The sequence below is a fragment of the Gobio gobio genome, assembly GCF_949357685.1.
Source record: "Gobio gobio genome assembly, chromosome: 4".
Classification (NCBI taxonomy): Eukaryota; Metazoa; Chordata; class Actinopteri; order Cypriniformes; family Gobionidae; genus Gobio; species Gobio gobio.
In genome coordinates this window covers 33696233-33719512 of record NC_137100.1, presented here as the reverse complement: position 1 = coordinate 33719512, position 23280 = coordinate 33696233, and the positions used below count along the sequence as shown (strand labels likewise).

Here is a 23280-nt window from a genome sequence, read left to right as displayed (position 1 = left end):
TGAATGTGTAGTAGTCCCTAGCGGCCGTTTGCTGTAGTCCTTAGAAACTGATTTCTTTAAAAGCAAATATCTCCCTTTGCTTTAAACTTTGAACGTTGTAACTTTGCAGATGTTGTTTATGCTCAAGCAGCAACATTACACGTTAGCTAAAGTTAGAATAGTGAAATCGTGGTTTACCACCCCTTTAATATAAAATGAGTCGCAATAGCTAAATGTATTGTCTTTGTGCTTAACTTAGTATAATTGATGGATTGTTATACACCGATCAGGCATAACAATATGACCACTGATAGACAGGTGAAGTGAATAACACTGATTATCTAACCCTATACCAGAACGGCACCTGTTAGTGGGTGGGATATATTAGGCAGCAAGTGAACATTTTGTCCTCAAAGTTGATGTGTTAGAAGCAGGAAAAATGGGAAAGTGTAAGGATTTGAGCGAGTTTGACAAGGGCCAAATTGTGATGGCTAGATGACTGTTTCAGAGCATCTCCAAAACTGCAGCTCTTGTTGGGTGTTCCCGGTCTGCAGTGGTCAGTATCTGTCAAAAGTGCTCCAAGGAAGGAACCGTGGTGAACCGGTGACAGGGTCATGGGCGGCCAAGGCTCATTGATGCACGTGGGGAGCGAAGGCTGGCCCATGTGGTCCAATCAAACAGACAAGCTACTGTAGCTCAGATTGCTCAAGAAGTTAATGTTGGTTCTGATAGAAAGGTGTCAGAATGCACAGTACATTGCAGTTTGTTGCGTATGGGGCTGCATAGCCACAGACCAGTCAGGGTGTCCATGCTGAACTGCCGAAAGCGCCAAGAGTGGGCACGTGAGCATCAGAACTGGACCACGGAGCAATGGAAGATGGTGGCCTGGTCTGATGTTTTCTTTTACATCATGTGGATGGCCGGGTACATGTGCGTCGCTTACCTGGGGAACACATGGCGCCAGCATGCAATATGGGAAAGAGGCAAGCCGACGGAGGCAGTGTGATGCTTTGGGCAATGTTCTGCTGGGAAACCTTGGGTCCTGCCAACCTTGTGGATGTTACTTTGACACGTACCACCTACCTAAGCATTGTTGCAGACCATGTACACCCTTTCATGGAAACGGTATTCCCTGGTGGCTGTGGCCTCTTTCAGCAGGATAATGCGCCCTGCCACAAAGCAAAAATGGTTCAGGAATGGTTTGAGGAGCACAACAATGAGTTTGAGGTATTGACTTGGCCTCCAAATTCCCCAGATCTCAATCCAATCGAGCATCTGTGGGATGTGCTGAACAAACAAGTCGGATCCATGGAGTCCCCACCTCGCAACTTACATCACTTAAAGGATCTGCTGCTAACATTTTGGTGCCAGATACCACAGCACACTTTCAGGGGTCTAGGGGAGTTCATGCCTCGACGGGTCAGGGCTGTTTTGGCAGCAAAAGGTGTAGCAACACAATATTAGGATCATAGTGGTGTGTTTGATCATAGTCATAATGTTATGCCTGATCGGTGTAAATACACCAAGCTTACTTCCCTGTGGTTCCTCAAGGTACTGTATATATTCTAAATGCTGAAAAATATGAAGAACCAATTTTTCCTCTGTTATAAATCTTTGGGTCATTAAAGCACATTAATTCAGTTCTGAGACCAAGAAAAACACTACAACACATAAGAAGATGAAATATAAACACTATCCAAATGATTCAAAAACACCCAAGTTTCACGTCTTGCTGCACCTGATCACTAGCTACAGCAATTGCTGTGTGAAAGCCGAGGCCACATTAATTCTCCCAAATGAGGCCTAATAAAGGGTCATGTCAGATTGATGGGGAATGTTCCATTTGGCATCGTTTTTAGGGGTAGTTCTCACTCACCAAGCGTGACTTTTGCTGTTTCCCTAGCTACTGGATTGGGGTAACCCCTTTTTCTTGCCTCCTTAACACCTGTGTTTACATTGGGGCCTCAGCCCCCATGACCTAGCAGCGGTCCCTCACTCACACCAAAGATTAGGTGCTCTCCCAGCTCTCAAATATATGCTTCTCCTGCACTTTCACCACTATGCAATTCCTCTAAGAGTTTCATTGTGGGCATCGGCAATAGAGCAATAGAGCTTTAGGTTACATTCCTCCTTCATATTGGAGTTTATTTGAACACTGAGGGGGTGAAAACAAAGACAAGCTGCACCATATTATTTCAATGTGAGTGTGGGAAAAGGCTTCTTTATACTTCTTTTTGTCTTTATGTGTGACCAGCACTATATACAGGCTGCTAACACATAAATCATCTTTGCAAATTGCGTATTGCTGGAGAAGGATCTGTCTGCATGGTGAATTAAAACGGCAAGCATAAAATTAGCAAAGTTGTCTTACTGAATGTATGAGTGGCTTTTATTTCTGTTCAAGATACTTCACTTCAGCATATTTTATTTTTAATTAATCTTGTGTAAATTATGTTAAATAAGTCTTCATTTAATTTAATGAATCAAATTGTAATTCGTGCTGGGCAATCGATTAATCACGATTTATCACATCCAAAATAAAAGTTTGTGTTTACATAATATATGTGTGTGTACTGTGTATAATAATTATGTATATATAATTACACACACATACTTGTATATATTGAAGATTTGTTTTTTATATATATACACTCACCTAAAGGATTATTAGGAACACCTGTTCAATTTCTCATTAATGCAATTATCTAATCAACCAATCACATGGCAGTTGCTTCAATGCATTTAGGGGTGTGGTCCTGGTCAAGACAATCTCCTGAACTCCAAACTGAATGTCAGAATGGGAAAGAAAGGTGATTTAAGCAATTTTGAGCGTGGCATGGTTGTTGGTGCCAGACGGGCCGGTCTGAGTATTTCACAATCTGCTCAGTTACTGGGATTTTCACGCACAACCATTTCTAGGGTTTACAAAGAATGGTGAGAAAAGGGAAAAACATCCAGTATGCGGCAGTCCTGTGGACGAAAATGCCTTGTTGATGCTAGAGGTCAGAGGCAGACTGATCTCATGAAATGCCGTATGTATGACACGCCAATTCGCTATGCCATTTTGGCGTGCTATCAAGACGCATAATCGCTTTTTAGCGTGTTTATCAACGTTTATCAACCTTACCCGTAAACCTACCCATCACACACACACACACACACACACACACATTCACTGCCCCTAAACCTACCCATCACAAGAAACTTTCTGCATTTTTACATTTTCAAAAAAACATAATTTAGTATGTTTATAAATCCATTTACATTGTGGACACACACACACACACATAATGGTTCGTTTCGGCGTAGACATTCACGCGGAATCACACGGCGTAGACATACACGCAGATAGCTCAAAATGTGTACAGATAACACGCCATTTGGCTTTAGAAAGCGGCGTGTATGTTTACGCAAAGTCATGATGTCATGTTGTCAGAGGAGAATGGGCCGACTGATTCAAGCTGATAGAAGAGCAACTTTTGACTGAAATAACCACTCGTTACAACCGAGGTATGCAGCAAAGCATTTGTGAAGCCACAACACGCACAACCTTGCGGCGGATGGGCTACAACAGCAGAAGACCCCACCGGGTACCACACATCTCCACTACAAATAGGAAAAAGAGGCTACAATTTGCACGAGCTCACCAAAATTGGACAGTTGAAGACTGGAAAAATGTTGCCTGGTCTGATGTGTCTCGATTTCTGTTGAGACATTCAGGTGGTAGAGTCAGAATTTGGCGTAAACAGAATGAGAACATGGATCCATCATGCCTTGTTACCACTGTGCAGGCTGGTGATGGTGGTGTAATGGTGTGGGGGATGTTTTCTTGGCACACTTTAGGCCCCTTAGTGCCAATTGGGCATCGTTTAAATGTCACGGCCTACTGGAGCATTGTTTCTGACCATGTCCATCCCTTTATGACCACCATGTACCCATCCTCTGATGGCTACTTCCAGCAGAATAATGCACCATGTCACAAAGCTCGAATCATTTCAAATTGGTTTCTTGAACATGACAATGAGTTCACTGTACTAAAATGGCCCCCATAGTCACCAGATCTCAACCCAATAGAGCATCTTTGGGATGTGGTGGAATGGGAGCTTCGTGCCCTGGATGTGTATCCCACAAATCTCCATCAACTGAAGATACTATCCTATCAATATGGGCCAACATTTCTAAAGAATGTTTTCAGCACCTTGTTGAATCAATGCCACGTAGAATTAAGGCAGTTCTGAAGGCGAAAGGGGGTCAAACACAGTATTAGTATGGTGTTCCTAATAATCCTTTAGGTGAGTGTATATATATATATATATATATATATATATATATATATATATATATATATATATATATATATATATATATATATATATATATATATATATATATATATATATATATATATATATATATACAATATTTATATATAAGATAAATTATATAAATATATATACATATTTCTTAAATATGTACATGAAGGAGTGTGTGTATATGCAATATATAATACTATTATACACAGTACACACACATAAACAAACTTTTATTTTGGATGTGATTTATCGTGATTAATCAATTGCCCAGCACTAATTGTAATATATAAATATATAAATTATATCCGCCACCCTGTTATCAAAAGTTAAATTAGATGACTGCTAGTGATATGTTGAATCTTATTGGAGGAAGGTGCTAAGGATTTGATTTCAGACTTTTACCTTATTCCCAGTCTCATAGGTGAGATGGTTATGCACCCTGTACCTTAATAAAGGAAGAGTTAAAAATTCTTCCACGGAGATTAAGTTGAAAACTTTAACCGTCCTATATGTGCTGTTTGTGTGTGTTCCTGTACCTCCTCAAACGTTGCTGAACACATAAGAACTCAGCCAAACATCTGTGCAAAGCTTTCAATGTCAACAATACAACATCTTTAATGGTCAAGGCAGATAAATATTTTTATGAAACAAAATATTCTTAGAGGTACTGACTGTATGTAGTCAGATCATTCACATTAGTATTCATAATTCACAGTGACATTTTTCCTGGGACTCAAATCTTGTCAAACTACAGTATCTGTCGTGAACATTTACATGTACAGGATTGTTCAGAGCCTTTAGAAACCTAAACCAAAAAGTTGCGTTGTATAAAAAAAAGGGAAATTTATACATTTCTATTCTATGTGTGAAAACAACATGTGTTTTTTTCTCTCGAAACTCAAAACATCTGGAATACCATACGTTTGAGCTAAGGACTTTTGACGGGCTAATAAATTTCATGACGGGGTTTGGATAACGGTATTAAACTGTAACGTACACTTTTGGAGTCAGCTTACACTAGGAACCTTTCAATTTACAGTTATGAACTACGTCTCTCTATTCAGCAAATTTGTGATTCAAAACGTATGAAGACTTACACATTCTGTTGTCATTTCATTATTTTTGGACTATTTCACAGTGATGATAAAGTAGTTATGTGTGCTTTTCTTCTCCTTAACTTGCCTTGTTATTGACACAGTTGCACTCGGGGGCTATATATCAAGAATAAAGACCATCTGTACTCCATTTTGGGAAAGAATCTCTCTTATTATCCTACACTGTGATTAATTACTTATGTGGGCGCATGGCTAGTCCAAATGATCCCCCTCTTTTGTGGTTATGAATTCAAGTTGACCAACTGTATTCATGTATTCATTAACACACAACCTTATGAATGCTTTACTGTCAAAAAGAACATCAAAAATACTCAATTAATTTAAGTGTAAAGCTGTAAACAGTTGATTATGATATACATAATTTCTTTTGATGAATTTTCAGTGCAAACACACCACAATAAATTTACCTTTCTCATTCCTTTGCGCAAACACACACACACACACACACAGAGTTGACACACATTGTGCCCTCTGTCTTTGACTTGATGTCAACCAGCTGACTGTCATGCCTTATGTCCGAAACACCCTTAAATTGAATGTAAATAACCAAACCTTCTGTGTGCATCAACACCATATTTCAAGGGCACTTAGTCTTGTTCTCTAAGGGCCATTTATCATAGTCCAATAAAAATGGGGGCTTGGTTTCTTTGCAACTGTGTCTAGGCTGCTGAAGCCAAAAGAAACCATTCTCCCCCAAAACCTAAATTCTGGCAGTCCGTCTATGCTCAATAAAGACACATGCTATCTTTATTAGACTATGACATTATTATTATTTTTTTTACTTTGCACATAAATCTGTCCTGACAACCTTGCACAGATTGAGTTGGAAACACAATTAGACGTAGAGACACAAGCTCCGCCTCTGTCCCCACCACACATGCCACAGGCAGAAATTTGTGAATATTAAAAGTATGCAGGATGTAAGGAACACAGTGTGGTAAATTTAGTTGGACATAATTTATGTTTTCTCAGAAACTTTTTTTTTATGTGTGCCATCTGGCAAATGAATAAATGTGTACTTTCCAATTAGCTATGTAGAAATGTTATTGAGACACATCTGTTTGACACTCACATTAAATCCAAATATTACACAGCTGTGAGTATCTTTTCATCATACTAAACCAACGGAAACCTCTGAATTCTAGAAAGTAGTTTGCTTGCATTTAGGAAATATAGAGTTAATATATATATATTATGTATATGTTATGTACACTATATTGCCAAAAGTATTGGGGCACCCTTTCAAATCATTGAATTCAGATGTTCCAATCACTCCATGGCCACAGGTGTATAAAATGTAAAAATAAATTGTGAAAGAATGGGTCATCAGGAGCTCAGTGAATTCAAGCGTGGTACCGTGATAGGTTGCCACCTGTGCTATAAGTCCATTCATGAAATTTCCTCAGGACTAAATATTCTAAGGTGAACTGTTAGTGGTATTATAACAAAGTGGAAGCAATTGGGAACAACAGCAACTCAGCCACGAAGTGGTAGACCATGTAAAACCACAGAGCGGGGTCAGCGCATGCTGAGGCGCACAATGCGCAGAAGTCGCCAACTTTCTGCAGAGTCAGTTGCTACAGACCTCCATACTTTGTGTGGCCTTTAGATTAGCTCAAGAACTGCATCCAAGCATTACATCGCCAAGTACAATGCAAAGCGTTGGATGCAGTGGTGTAAAGCACGCCACCACTGGACTGAGCAGTGGAGACATGTTCTCTGGAGTGACGAATCATGCTTCTCTGTCTAGCAATCCGATGGATGAGTCTGGGTTTGGCGGTTGCCAGAAGAACGGTACTTGCCTGACTGCATTGTGCCAAGTGTAAAGTTTAGGGGAGGGGGGATTATGGTGTGGGGTTGTTTTTCAGGGTTTAGGCTTGGCCCCTTAGTTCCAGTGAAAGGAACTCTTCAGCATACCAAGACATTTTGGACAATTTCATGCTTTGTGGGGACAGTTTGGGGATTGCCCCTTCCTGTTCCAACATATACACATATATATATATATATATATATATATATATATATATATATATATATATATATATTTATATTTACATAAGTAAATACTTATATTTACAATAAGTTTGAATTTATTTACATTAGTTAATGTGCAATGATTTGTTTTTAAATGTCAATTTATAAATATGAAACATGAATTCAAACAATAGATAATGTTGATTCACACAACTTTAAATGTATTATTGTTAGTTCATGTTACCAAATGCATAAACTAATGTCCGCAAGTTGAACCTTATTGTAAAGTATACTGTATGGTCACACTTTAGATTAGGGTCTAATTTTCATTATTATCTAACTATTAACTATGATGACTTTTGCCTCCTAATTACGGCTTATTAATAGTTAGTAAGGTAGTTGTTAAATTTAGGTATCGGGTAGGATTAAGGGATGTAGAATATGGACATGCAGAATAAGGCATTCATATGTGCTTTATAAGTATATATTAATAAATAATATTTATAATAAACAGCCATCCTAGTAATATGCATGTAATAAGCAACTAGTTAATAGTGAGAATTGGATCCTAAACTAAAGTGTTACCCATTGTATATTTATGTGTCTGAATATGTGAAATAATAATAGAATAACATAGACTTTAGATGATGGACGTGTCCTTTTATGCCTGTAAAATTTTACTATCCATTTTACAGTTGCCCGCTAAACGATGCAGGACTTATCTGAAATACATTAGTCTACAGTGAACAATGAGATCAGTTTGGCTTGAGTTACACCCTGAAGTGTTCCAAATTTCTTCCCATTACTTCTTACATAATAAGAACACACACAGTTACTCTTATATCGATGTCTATCACTGATGGAGCATTCTGTTTTCCGTTATTATACTTGCTCATGGTACTGCTATTCCAACCATTGTCTTCCTAATTCAACACAGCCCTGATTGTTGATGCACAGTGACATGTTAGCATATACTTGATAGGTAACGTCATCCATATGTGTTGAGGAATGGGTGCGTGAAAACTTGGAAGACCCTGTTGTTTGCATTCTTTAAATAGAAAGCCAATAAAGTTATTCCTGAGATGTACTCAAACAGACTGGTCATATTTTTTAACACTTCTGCTTATTGATACCAGATATTATTTTGACAAGAATTTGCTTGGGTGGTCACATAGCTGATCAGGTAATGTGTCTTAAAGGGATAGTTCACCCAAAAATGAAAATTCTGTCATCATTTACTCACCCTCAAGTTGTTCCAAACCTGTACGAGTTTCTTTGTTCTGCTGAACACAAAAGAAGATATTTTGAAGAATGTTTGTAACCAAGCAGATAGAGCAACCATTGACTACCATAGTATTTTTTTCCCTCCTATGGTAGTCAATGGTTGCTCTATCTGCTTGGTTACAAACATTCTTCAAAATATCTTCTTTTGTGTTCAGCAGAACAAAGAAACTCGTACAGGTTTGGAACAACTTGAGGGTGAGTAAATGATGACAGAATTTTCATTTTTGGGTGAACTATCCCTTTAAGTATGATGTATTCAGGCTACATTTCATATTGCAAGCTAAATAAGGAGAATTTTGTGAAGTTGTGTCAAGAATGACTAGGTAAAACACACAAACATAATTTAAATAGCTAAACCTTTTTATTGTTTGAACAAATGAAAGGAAAGCAAATTGGAGAAGTTTTGCATGGTAGTTGACACGAGCCCCAGATCAATTTTGACAGCATTATGGCCCCTGTCCTGCATATACTGAGGAACTGTAACAAAGGCCTCTCATGCTAGTATTACAGTGCCTGGCATCCGGCTGCACGTTTATGAACTACAGGCAGCCGAATAGTTGACCAAAATAAATGTCATGTGTGTGTTCCATTTACTTAGAGCTTTTCCCCCCAGTTTCTTTTCATCATCCAGAATAAACAGAGCAGGGCCCCAAGTGCATCATGGTCTGTTAAATCCTTTCTAAGCAGCAAGCCTGTTTGTAAAAGCCCCCCCACCTGCCACCCTGTAACCTGAGTATGGCAACAGAGCGTGCCCGAAAGGATAAGGGGTGCGGGGTCTCATTAGGAATATTATGTCTTCAGGCCAATACAGGTGCATACATTTTTGATTTCATAGCCATGTGACAGATAACAAATAGACACAATTACAGGTCAAGTGTACTTTCATAAATTAAAAAGTCAGCTAAAAGTATATAGTAAACTAACGGTATGCCTAAAGTTCACTTGTAGCAATATTAAAATAAAACTTAGATATAAACTTTACTGTACTGTTACACTTAAAGTACACTTAACAGTATACTTTAAAAAGTGGGCCATGAAGCATTAAAATAGTACACATGCCGATGTGTACACATGAAATAGTACACATCATGTACTACTAGTGCATTGATATTTCCTTTTAGGTGCACTTTATTTTACAGTACGTGCCCTTGCATGTACTTGCATTGTACTTGCCTAAGAAAGTACTGTGTAATGTAAGGTAACTACATGGTTTAAGGTTAAGTTTAGGTGTAGGTTCAGGATTAGTGCCTAGTTATTACCCAGTTAGTGTCATTACTACAATAATGTACAAAGTGCTACCTTTCTTTTTGTAAGGGTAAGCCATTAAGTCAATCATTCATCAGACTGAAATGTACATTGCGCATTATAACTTACTTTTCAAGTAGATGGTGTTCGTTCACCCTCATGATGACCAAAACATGTGTGAAAACTTTGTAAGGTTTTGCAAGCTAACCAATCAGCATACTAGCTTAGCCTATACCTTGCACAAAGGCTCAAATATACCTACTGTGTTAATATTTTTTTTGTTTTATCAGGCATTGCAAATGGCTACCCCTTGGGTTATGGGTGGACTCAACGGGTGGAACGACATAGTTCATGACAATCGTACTGTAGGTAGAGATTTCAATGGCACAGGAATAGACACCGTTCACAAACGTAATTAGTTCTCATGTGTACGTTAACCCAGCATATGTAAAGGTGAAACATGAGATTTCAGAGGTATTTTGTAAAAGTTGTATGAACTATTTTTAAGATACTGTTTTGGCCTATTTGACTGTTTTGACACTTTTATTGTATTGAAAAGATATTGCTTCTGAAGGATTTGGTAGCACTTGAGACATTACTAGTGGGTTACCATGATCTTCACTTTAGAATACTGATCCAAATAGCCAGTAAATATTTTAGAAGGATATAGTAACACTTGAGTCATTACTATCCAAAACATAACAAAGAAAACAAACAAACGCTTACAATGACTTCACTCATCACTAGTGAGATACCATGACCTTCACTTTAGGAAAATGAATTATACATTGTGCGTTACTCTCATTAATTATGAACCTTTATAGAGTAGTCCTCTGGGAGGAATGAAAAAATAGTGGTTACTGATTAGCTAATAGTGAACTACCTCATTCAACTGAGCGCTATTACTCTCTAATTATTTAATCAGATGTTCTTGTTGGTTAATAGTAGTTACTAGAATGTTAATATTGTGTTACTCATTTGTGCCTGTGTAGTTATTTATCGATGTACAGTATAGTCTAAAGTGTTACCTATAAAAATCATGAGGGGTTTGATCATGAATCATAATTTTTTTGTAAACTACAGTATTCCTTTAACATTGACTTTTGTAAGGAGAAGAAATGAGGGGGTGTGTTATGTTTTTCTGTGATATTAGGAGAGGGTAATCTCTTCTGCCCTTTTCACCTGCTGTTGCTCTGTGCAAACTTGAGCAAAAAAAGTTCTCAAATACTTGCTTACTGGCAGGCCAATGATTCTGCAGGTATACTGCAGACATTATGAAAGTTGAGCAAATTTGGGGTGAATGACAAGGCGCTATTGCTGGTACTGCACTGTGAAACGTCTGAGAGATGAATGCCAATGAGTGTTATGTCAGGTGTACAGGCTGGAGTTTGCCAAATCTTTGCTTTCATGGAAATGGGCCAAATAGCGCAGAGAGAAAAAATAAGAGATAATAATTCAAGAGAGGATTTATTTAATAGCAATTCCCACTGTGATTAATTACCAGCAGGTTTAGGGTGGAGGCAGTATGATTTATTTTTATGAAGATATAATTTTGTCGGAAATCACTCTTTGAGATCAGGCAGATATTCTGGATATTTTTATAATCTGTATAATTGTTACAATGACTAGGTGGGTTTGGTGTATTTTACAGTTTAGTTGTAATTTTAGTCAGAGGATGATTTGTTTCTCTCAAATCTTTTTGTAAAGAAAAATACTGTTGTGATATATCTCACTTTTAAAAGGTGACGACGCTGTGAGGTAAACATAAAAAGAAACTCCAAATTCACAAGTATGTCATATCGTAGTATTTTAATACATACAGCAGATTTATGTTTTTTTATATAGTGACTAGCAAAGATTACTACTATGATGCATCAGTATCAAAAAGAGTAAGCATCAGTGTTTGAGAACAAATTAAACTGAGAACATTTAGGCTTGAAAGAGATTTTTAAGAGACATTTCAAACTGTTTAAATGTTGTCTTTTCTAGGACGCTGGCAAGTACAGGAAAGGAACTCAAAGATAACTTCCTGAGAGCCCTGGCGGAGCGGGAGGAGGCTAACCGCAGTGGGAAAACGAAAGTGAGTACATTATTACAGCACTCCATTTGCTACGTAATGGGATTCCCCCAGAATATTTCTGCAATTCCATTAGGACAGGAACACAATCCACACTGTGTCAAATCCAGGAGGATAACCCCCCTTCTCTCTCACACCTTGCCATATTGCCATCGCAGCTTTCTCAGAGAGGACAGACCATGCACAGATCATCCACCCCCCACCCCACCAGTTGTCCTAGTTTTCCAAGACTTTTTAAATTAACAAATAAATCATTTGAGTGTCTGGGAATAGACAGAGGGAATGTTTTTATCTACTTATTGGGAAAATAAGTAAACAATTCCGTGTGTGTTCAGTAGCCTAACAATTGTCACAATACAGTAAATAACCTATTCTAGCAGTTTAATTTCTCACTGACTAATATTTTTCCCCCTATTTGTAGATTGCAGAGCTCCATATAATGATCCACACTGTTTGCAATCACAAAACATGCTTTTATCTTGAGCTACTCTCATTACACTTTGTATAGTTTAGTGTTTAAGTGTAGCAAATTTGGAGAGATAAAACTTTTAGAGATGCTGGTGAAAGTTTCGAATTTAGCTCAGCATCTTTGTACTTGACAGCAGTTCCCGTGCATATAGGTTCTGATCAATAGATGTATATTCTGGTGTGGGCAAATGGATTAAGATGATCTTAAAGTGCTGGTTTGCAGATTTTCCTTAATATCTGGAAACCCTTTAAAATCAGAGAACTTTCCAGCATATATAAAATCTAGTGTTCTGCTGTACTACATATGGCATACTAAAGAACAACATAAGAAGCTTGAGGTTTGTGAGCACAGGCCAGATGCTTTGGTAGGATATATTGATTTAAACCATAGACCGGAAAAAAATTTGGACGATTCGACTTCATTCTCTCACCGGAGTCTGCGCAGTAGAGAGCAGGAAATAGTACCACAATATCAAAAGCCCGCCCACACTCTCGCAAATGTCGGTGTGAAATAAACAGTTATGGAAATGTAGAAATTAAAGCTAAAGCTCCAATCTCCTCCTGAAAATCCTGAAAAAAGTCTGTTGTTGCCTCAGTGACAACTTAACTCGGAGAAGCTGTCAATCTCAGCTGTCAATCATGACGTCGTCAGTTTGATTGTTCAATCATTACATTTGTTTAATAGTTATAAATAAGACAAATACAATTACTCTCATAAAAACTTTACTGTGGTAGTTTTTATTGTTGCAGGTCGAAATTGACTGTTTTATTTTTTAAGAATTTTCTCATTCATCCAAGCAACTTCATTGCTAACGTACAATTAAACAATAACAAAGTCCAGTTGTTTTTGAATGCCATCCGTATTTTGTTCTTACTTAATGTGAAATGAAATCCTCCTGCTGTATTGATGACCTGTCCATGTCCATGTACTGCAAGTTTTTCCATAATTCAAGATTTTGATTTGGAGCCTTATCACAGTATCCCAGATGGACATCTGATCACCATGTGTCATGGCCCTATGTTCTGAAATATTTAATAGATGTGAGTACTGTCCAAAACATCCTTGTTTTGTTTAATAAATCTAATGAAAAAAAATCTCACATTCACAAGTTTCACCTCTGACACAGGAGAAGTAGTGTATTATATTATGTTGTTATTATGGTATTATATGCTTCATGAGTCAAATAGTGGAAGTGTTACAAAATTCTAATAAATCTTTGCCAGTGCAACTTAAGACCAGAGAAATAAATGAAAACAAAATGTAAACTCCAGTCTGATTTGTTCTGGCCAGCAGGGAGACTAAATGTTTTTCCTTGTCACAACCAGATACAAAACAAGTGTTGTTCTTGACCCTATTGTACTAACCTCGCTGAGATTTGTGACTTTACATTCAAATGAGGAGCACACAGCAAGCTGAGTCAGTGTCTGCTGACAGACTTTCCCACTAATTTGTTGACTTTGAAAACAGTGCTACTTTAAAGCCCCAATTCAGTTATAACCCAGTATAATTGAGGTTCATTATAAAGAGCATCAATATTAGATTAGATTAGATTAGATTCAACTTTATTGTCATTACACAAGTACAAGTACAAGGCAACGAAATGCAGTTTAGGTCTAACCAGACGTGCAATAGCAGCAAGTGCAGGATATACAACGTTTGCATAAGTGCAGGACATGGATATGTACTGAATATATATAAATATATCTATAAATAGAAAGATGGTTATTACTATAAACAGAATTTACAGGTGAATATGTACAGTGAATAATATACAGATGGTTATTACTATAAATAGAATTTACAGGTGGATATGTACTATGAATATAATATAATATACAGATGGCTATTACTATAAACAGAATTTTACAGATAGAGGTATACAATGATATGTTAGGCTAAAATGAGGAATATGGCAGTGGATTAAGGTAGTGCAATAAATTATGGACAGAAGCTATCCGAAAAAAAGTGTAAAAGTGCAGTGGAAAGTGATTGCATATTACAGTTAGAAGTACGGTGCAAAATACAGATGTAAACAGTTGGTACTGTAAATAACAGTCGGCAGTGCAAATGAGCATCATCCAGTTACGGTGTGGTACTGCAAGATGCATAAGTAAACAGTTGTTACTGTAATAAACAGTCAGTAGTGCAAATAACAAAGTGAAGGCAGATGTGAGGTAGGAGAGTTATCAGTTTATGAGGGAAGTGGATCAACGGGGGTTTGAGTTCAGTAAGGAGACAGCTCTGGGGAAAAAACTGTTCTTTAGTCTGCTGGTCCTGGTCCGGTGGATCCTGAAACGCCTGCCGGAGGGCAGGAGAGAAAACAGTCTGTGGGCTGGGTGAGAGGAGTCCTTGAGGATACTGCGAGCTCGATGCAGACAGCGTTTCCTCTGGATGTGTTCGATGGCAGGCAGTGGAGTCCCTGTGATGCGCTGGGCAGTTTTCACCACCCGCTGCAGTGCCTTGCGCTCCGCAACAGAGCAGCTCCCATACCATACTGCCACACAGTTGGTCAGGATGCTTTCTATTGCGCAGCGATAGAAGTTCACCAGGATAGCCGAGGAGAGCTGATTCTTCCTCAGTGTCCTCAGGAAGAAGAGGCGCTGGTGAGCCTTCTTGACCAGGCTGGAGGTGTTGGTCGTCCACGACATGTCTGCCGAGATGTGGATCCCCAGGAATTTGAAACTGGAGACACGTTCAACAGCCATTCCATTGATGTGGATGGTGTCGTGTGTGCCTCTTGACTCCTTCCTGAAGTCCACAATGAGCTCCTTCGTTTTGGTGGTGTTGAGGAGCAGGTTATTTTCGGTACACCATGTGGCCAGGTGCTGGATCTCCTCCCTATAGGCAGTCTCATCGTTGTTGCTGATGAGACCGATCACCGTTGTGTCGTCCGCAAACTTGACGATAGAATTAGATCCATACACAGGCTTGCAGTCGGCGGTGAAGAGGGAGTAGAGAAACTGGCTTAGCACACAGCCCTGTGGTACACCAGTGTTAAGAGTGATGGATGTGGAGCAGGTGAGTCCTGAACGAACATTCTGGGGTCTGAACTAAAGGGACACAATATGTGTCCCTTTAGTGGAGAAAATAAATCTTTATGCAAATTTCTTCTATTCATATATTAAAGGGGTGGTAAAACACATTCTTTTGAAGGCTTGACTGTGTTTGTGGGGTGCACTGTAACATGTGTTCATGCTTCGTTTTAAAAAAAAATTGCCTTATTTTTCATATATTTGACCTTTATTCTACACTGCTCTGTCCCTCCTTGTAAAACGGTCTGATGCTTTCCGGGTTGTATGAAGCCAGTCCCTCAAAAATACGCAGTGGGCTCAGATTGGTTAGCTTGCCCAGTGTGTTGTGATTCGCTAACCGCAGTGCACGTCGGAAACGTCACGCCCCTTACCGGAGGCTGTTCAGTGTTAGAAACAACGGCGTCAATAAAACCATATGAGCTCGAATCAGACCCAGAACATTTGAGTGAAGATGATCGAGCAGAACCTGTTCAGTCCTCGAGAGTAAAGACTGCGGATCTATAATGATCGCTACTGAATGGCACTTTAACTTTTGTATTTTTAGAACGATTATAGCCAAATATCTGTCGCAAGAACTATTAACCCAAAACGAACACTAAGCACTGGCTTTAACTAGTAAGTTAGCCAAATCACACACAGAACCATGTTTAGCAAGCCTGTAGATAAACAATACATAAAAGCTCTAATCAAAGAATCATTTACACTAATGCCAGGTTCGCTGTTGAGATTTTAACGTTAGTGTTTGTAACGTTAGGTGTTCGTCGGATAACGTCAAGTATGAATAAGCTTTTAACAGACTGGTTTGCAGAACAGTGTTGTCATCTGTTTACTTCCTTGCTACAACCTATTACAGGAAAACACATAGATGAAAAATAAATCAGACTTACAGGTTGTGGCCCGTAAACAGCTTCTGTTTGTAAATCCAGCTTTCAGGACAAGCCGTTGTGCATATCCTGTATTGAACTCGCGAAGTTTGTGGAAGATTGTGTTGTCCTCTGTGAAATGTGCAGCGCGCGCGTCGTGCATCCACGCACCGGCAGTGTTTTTTTCACGCAGCTGACGTTGTGCAAATCTGGCATTGAAATCGCGAAGACGGTGGATGCAGGGAGCCCTGCGCGCGCCTGATTCCCCGCTGACTCAAACACACGTGCATATAACATGCTGTATGTTAAACGCTCTGCAACGCACCCCCGTCCCTATGAAGGCTGAACAGAGCAAGTACCCCAGACCTGCAATCCGGATGAAAATAACAGCGTTTCTTCGGCATTGCGGCAAAAACACAGCCTACTAACGCTTCCCCGCGGCGATACAAAATTGCCTCGCCCCCCTTATTTCATATTCCCCGGAGGAGGGGTTTATGTAAATATTGGGCCTGGTGATGTCAGCAAAACCTGGGTGAATGTGTAGTAGTCCCTAGCGGCCGTTTGCTGTAGTCCTTAGAAACTGATTTCTTTAAAAGCAAATATCTCCCTTTGCTTTAAACTTTGAACGTTGTAACTTTGCAGATGTTGTTTATGCTCAAGCAGCAACATTACACGTTAGCTAAAGTTAGAATAGTGAAATCGTGGTTTACCACCCCTTTAAATAAAAAGTATGATGTGGCGTATCACAAGAAATAATATACTGACAGATCCAAACATTTACTCTAAAATGTTTCCTTTGCAAGTACATAAGAACAATGTACACTATATTGCCAAAGGTTTTGGAATGCCTGCCTTTACATGCACATGAACTTTCTTAATCCGTAGGGTTTATTTTGGAGTTGGCCCACCCTTTGCAGCTATAACAGCTTCAACTGTTCAGGGAAGGCTTTCCACAAGGTTTAGGTGTGGGTTTATGGGAATTTTTGACCATTCTTCTAGAAGCGCATTTGTGAGGTCAGGCTCTGATTTTGGACGAGAAGGCCTAGCTCGCATTCTCCGCTCTAATTCATCCCTAATATGTTCGATCGGGTTGAGGTCAGGACTCTGTGCAGGGCAGTCAAGTTCCTCCACACCAAACTCATTCATCCATGTCTTTATGGTCCTTGCTTTGTGCACTGGTGCGCAGTCATGTGGGAACAGGAAGGGGCCATCCCCAAACTGTTCCCACAAAGTTGGGAGCATAAATTTGTCCAAAATGTCTTGGTATGCTGAAGCATTAAGAGTTCCTTTCACTGGAACTAAGGTTCCAAGGAAAACAACCCCCACACCATAATCCCCCCTCCACCTAACTTTACACTTGGCACAATATAGTCAGGCAAGTACTGTTCTCCTGGCAACCGCCAAACCTAGACTCGTCCATCGGATTGCCTGACAAAGAAGTGTGATTAGTCACTCCAGAGAACATGTCTCTTTACTGCTCCAGTCCAGTGGCTGTGCGCTTTACACCACCGAATCCGACGCTTTGCTTTCTACTTGGTGACGTAAGGCTTGGATGCAGCTGCTCTGCCAAGGAAACCCATTCCATGAAGCTCTCTACACACTGTTCTTGAGCTAATCTGAAGGACACACAAAGTTTGGAGGTCTGTAGCTATTGACTTAGGAGCACTGTGCACCTCAGCATGCGCTGACCCCGCTCTGTGATTTTACGTGGCCCATCACTTCGTGGCTGAGTTGCTGTTGTTTCCAATTGCTTCCACTTTGTTATAATACCACTAACAGTTGAATGTGGAATATTTAGTAGTGAGGAAATTTCACGAATGAACGTATTGCACAGGTGGCAACCTATCACGGTACCACGCTTGAATTCACTGAGCTCCTGTGAGAGACGACAAATAAGAAACATCATGGCAGGTGTCAACTTAAATCAATGCCATAAGTGTTTTTTTTTTTATTAAGAATTAAAATTTAACTTTAGTTATTGTGTAATGTTGCTGTTTGAGCATAAACAACATCTGCAAAGTTACGATGCTCAAAGCAAACAGAGATATTTTCTTTTAAAGAAATCGCTTTTTAAGGACTACAACAAACGGCTGGTAGGGACTACACCAAGCTTATTCACAGGTTAGTGACATCACTAACCCTAAAATGTACACGCAACAAAGGGGGTGAGGCCATATTGAGAAGAGAAAGAGTTGTTTTAGTAGAGCACATTTGGGAATCTGCTCAAGCTGTCACATCTGTCTTTTCACATTTATTGCAATACAGTACAAAACACAAATGCAATAGCATGTCATAGAAGCAAGATGACAACATAAGTTATAATCATAATTAAAACTATACCTGTTCTATCTTCATGCAGCATATATTCTCTGGCTCTGTAGGCATCTTACAATAGTTCCCACACAAGCAATTTATAGATTATCATGACAGAATATGCTAATCGAGGACTTGAAGATAGTTAACTCCACATCAGCTACATAAATTCATCAACTAACCATTCAGAAACCTCTGAAATTGTTTCAGTGGAACTGCTCTTTTGCCCCTCTTCAGCACTGACTATGTGCGCTTATTTGTAAGACTTGTTGTCATATTGACCAAGTCCAACTCCATAACGAGAAAAGAGATGCTTTGCTCAGGGGAGCTTACTCTTTTCCCAGTTGACCCGAAGCCCCAGATGGCTTAGGTGCCTGAGTCCCAGGTCCCTCTGTTCGCACAACAGATCTCGAGAGTAAGCTAGAATGAGCCAGTCGTCGAGATGGTTGAGAATGCGAATGCCCACTTCCCTTAGTGGGGCAAGGGCAGTCTCTGCAACTTTGGTGAAGACGCGGGGAGACAGGGACAGGCCAAAGGGAAGGACCTTGTACTGATACGCATGACCATCAAAGACAAACTGCAGAAAGTGTGTCGAGGCAGATTCAAGACGTGGAAGTAGCCGTCCTTCGATTGCTGCTAACCAATCTTGAGGCCAAACGCATGTGAGAATGCGTTTCTGTGGGACAGGCTCTTTTGTGACCTTCGCCAACAGGACCACAATCTCCGCACAGAGGACAGGGGCATCTTTGCCTACCACCAAGGTAAAGAAGATGCTGCTGAGCCTGGGGGATGCCTGGCAAACTGAATTCTATAGCCAAGTCTGATTATCGGCAAGAGCCACCAGGACAGGCTGGGAAGTGCTAGCCAGGCTTCAAGGGGCCAAACCGTGCCCTGTGTAGCCCGGAGATTAAGGAAACTGCTCTTTTATTGAACTTGTGGGTACAGCTGGCTGTAGAGGCAACGGCGTAACAGGAAAAAAAAGGAATCTCCACCTGGCCCTTCTCCAGGGGAAGGAGTGTGTTCACCACCTGCTGGTTGAGAGCAGCTCTCTACATTTTTGGGCTGCTGTATCGGGGCCATTTCGCTGGACGTTTGGAGAGTTTAACGGCCTGAGGGAAGGGTTGCATCGCCTTCCTGCAGGAAGCTTGACAGGGCGGCTAAGGTGATGTCTCTGGTCGTTCTGGAACAGATGAAGATGCCGTAGGGGGACGCCCTCTGCGACAAGCAGACTGGGGGGCAGTCTGTGGCGGCCTGGTGGCAGAGGTGTCACACAGGGGAAGGATATGCTCGATCACCTCAGTCTGCTTCTGGACTACCAAGAGCTGCTGGGCAATATCCTTGACAGTGTCAGCAAAGAGGCCACCTTGCAAAACGGGGTCTTTGAGAAAGCGCATTTTGTCGGCATCCCGCATTTCAGCAAGGTTCAGCAAGAGATGACATTCCTGGACCACCAGAGTGGACATTGTCTGACTGAGGGTCCCCCGCTGTGATTTTGCACCATAATTGCACACTCTATGTGGGGAATATCCACATAACCCATGGCGGCCTCACCATCAAGGGTAGTGAAAATGGAGGAGGCTGCAAAGTGGCTTTGAGCAGTGAAAGGTGCCACGACTTCTGAACCTCTTCATGCACTTCGGGGAGGAAAGGCACTAGGGTGGAGCACGGCCGCACCCAGGAACCAATCATCCAACTGCGAACGCTCAGGAGAAGGTGGAGGGTTCAGAGAAAATCTCTGCACTTAACTGTGCACTGTTCTTTTAGAATGGCAAAACCCGCTGAATCCGCCCTCTCCGCCAGCGTAGAACAATCTCCATAGAATACTCTTTTTGTGGTTATTGGAATAATGATAACTGTGCAACCGCTCAACTCAGTAAAAATTTGTATGAGTGGATGCGTGCCACCAACTTATATACCCGTATGTACGGAGGAGTGGCTCACAAATGCAAATTGCACTTGCCAATTCCGTTGGCCTGTTTTCTAAAACTTGGGCTCCTAAGTGAGACCCCATTTGTCAGTCTTTGACAAAACATCGAAGTGACTGACAGATAGGGAACTTCATTGCACTAAGCATAAGTGGCAAACCTGATAAAAACGAACTGAAATTCACATTTTGCACATGAGGAAAACTGAGAACAGCGTATCCTAGATTATGTCAGCCTAATACATGCATACATACAGGCTTAGCAAATTCATGTTCAATGGCTAGAAATATTTTAAGGTCTTAAATTGAGGAGGAAAATGTGAATTTTTTTAATTCCGCTAATGAGTCCGCTACAATAGCAAAGATCCTCTTCCTGGACATAATTTTAAATTAATTTCCTCTGCACATTTGTGAGGTTTACACAATGTTAAGAAATGTTTGCTTGCCACTATGCAAATAGTTTTAGGAGAAAATAGTTTTTTGGAGGAAGCCATTATATAATGACCCCAACTGCACATTTAGTCCGACACTTGATTGTTGTAGTTTTAGTTGATATGCTATACTACACACAAAAAACAAACAAACAAAAGTCTTCTGAGCACTGTTTTTCTACCAAAACTGACTATATGTATCCAGTGTGTTTTTCCCTTTTCAATGCAGTTCTTATGTTGGAAACAGACTGCAAGTTGCATAAGGTTAAGCTTGCTTATGTCAGTTGTGCGGACAGTGTCCAATAAATGTTCCAACTTGTTTTAAATCTGCTGATGTGGCATTTCACTGAAAAAAAGGTGCAATTGGGTTTTAACTACATTATGGACTTTGTCAAAAACAGTGGCAAAGCAAATGCTACTGTCATTTAAGGCCTTATCAGCACCATCCAGGCTGGGTGTTCTTGAGTTTTGTGGTTTGTGTTATCTCTTCCATCAGCTGAGCTCATAAACACTCAGCTCAGCATACATTGTACTTTTCCTCCTCGTTGGTGTTGCGAAAGTTGCCCTGCTGCCAAAAGTCACTCACAAACAAAAGGTGCACCTGGACAGCTTTGGCATTATTTACTCTGTGTAAGAAGTTAAGTTTTTTTTTTTTTTTTTTATCAAATCCAGGTCACACCTGTGTTGAATGCCCGAGGGGCTCCATTGTTGGGTGGTACACATTTGAAACTGGAGGTGCTCTAACCCCTAACCCCACCCCACCCTCCTGATATTTGTTTTTGCTCTTACGCCAGTGATACAATGATGTCAGCATTCGTGCCCTCTTCAATTTCACTGCCAGTGGAGTTGATTTTTGTACTATTCTTTCTCTATAGTTTGAATTTCATGATGGAATTAAGTCATGCAAGTGCATCGTGGGTGGTTCGGAGAACAGTATCTGTGTATCAACTCAGTCATAGTTGCTATTGTGTGAGCATGTTTTAGAGGTGATGTGTGAATAAACAGTCACATAATAAATAAGTGGTTGGATTATTGATATTCTCCCTCGTGCAGTTAGTTAAATGTTGCACATGCTAGTCAAACCACATTTGCTAAGTCAGTTTTAGAGCTGAAATTCTTGATTTATTGAGGTTTGTGGTCAATCAAGATTACAGGTAGGTTTCTCAATTGTTTTCGAAAATATTAATTATTTTGCTATTTATTTTTTTAAATTAAAGGCTACATGTACCTTTATGACCTAATTTGAGAAATTATTACATACCGATATACATTATTTATACTTCTGTCTATTTTTCTCACCACAGGACCATTTAAAATGAGAAGGGGCAAATTGAGAATAAATTATTGAATCTTTAACTCTGCAAACTTAAAAAGCTATTGTGATTATATATTAAATGTCCTTTATCTGAGTAAATTTTCACCTGCTAATGAACAGACTTTCTTGTCTCAAGCAAACATTGCTTGCATTACTGAGGCAAGATAGGAGTATAATTACTCTTTTTGAAGTCTGCGATTTCTTAAGATGGAAATTCTACTGATTATTGTAAATAATAATAATAATAATAATATGTCTTAGCGTTGTGTTTTTTCTTAAACAAAGCAGGTGCTTGTCCTTTGTCTATAGACCCAGTAAGTTTTGTATTGATAAGTTCATGTGTTCATTTATAGAAGATACTGTGGTCAGTCATGCAGTTCAAAGATCACATTAAGAAGCATAGAAATGAGTGAATTTCCCAGCCATATACCATTACAGTGAGTGTGTGTGTCCCGGTCAGTCGGCCCTTTGTCCTTGTCATGGCCACTAAAATAACAATAGCATGTTGGTTTCAAAGCACTTGACCAAAGGTGGAGGTCCCTTAGAAAACAGTCATGCAGAGCTATCATGTGACCTCCCCTTTAAAGTCCCACAAAGACTTTCAAAGGGTTGAGGGTTGGGGTATCTGACCCCCCTAAGTTTGGACTCATTCATAGAATAGACAAAGACTTCCCTTTGTAAAATGAATTTAGATATGCTTGGTATTCTGTTAAGGGTCCTTCATTTCGTGTGTTGACACACAATATTTTTACACACCATTATACACTAATAATGCATAAAATGGGTGGTCAAAACAGGAGTAAACTATAGCTAATGTAATTAATATTTGTATATGTGTTTAATCTATATAGAAGAGATAGGATAAAGATCAAGTTTGAGTATATATGCCAAATTACAAATGGTATGGTGTTTTTCCTGCTAACAAGGCTGAAAGAACCCATCCTTA

The 23280-nt window shown here is 39.7% G+C and overlaps 1 protein-coding gene across 1 annotated transcript in view; it reads left to right on the top strand.

Annotated features, from left to right (window-relative positions):
* The window catches only part of cfap299 (cilia and flagella associated protein 299), a gene marked incomplete at both ends in the record, with an annotated part of 94989 nt that overhangs the window by 40972 nt on the left and 30737 nt on the right, over positions 1 to 23280 (top strand). The window contains one exon of the mRNA XM_079814439.1: positions 11900 to 11990. Within this exon, the coding sequence (XP_079670565.1) occupies positions 11900 to 11990 (91 nt within the window). The remainder of the gene's footprint in view (positions 1 to 11899; positions 11991 to 23280) is intronic.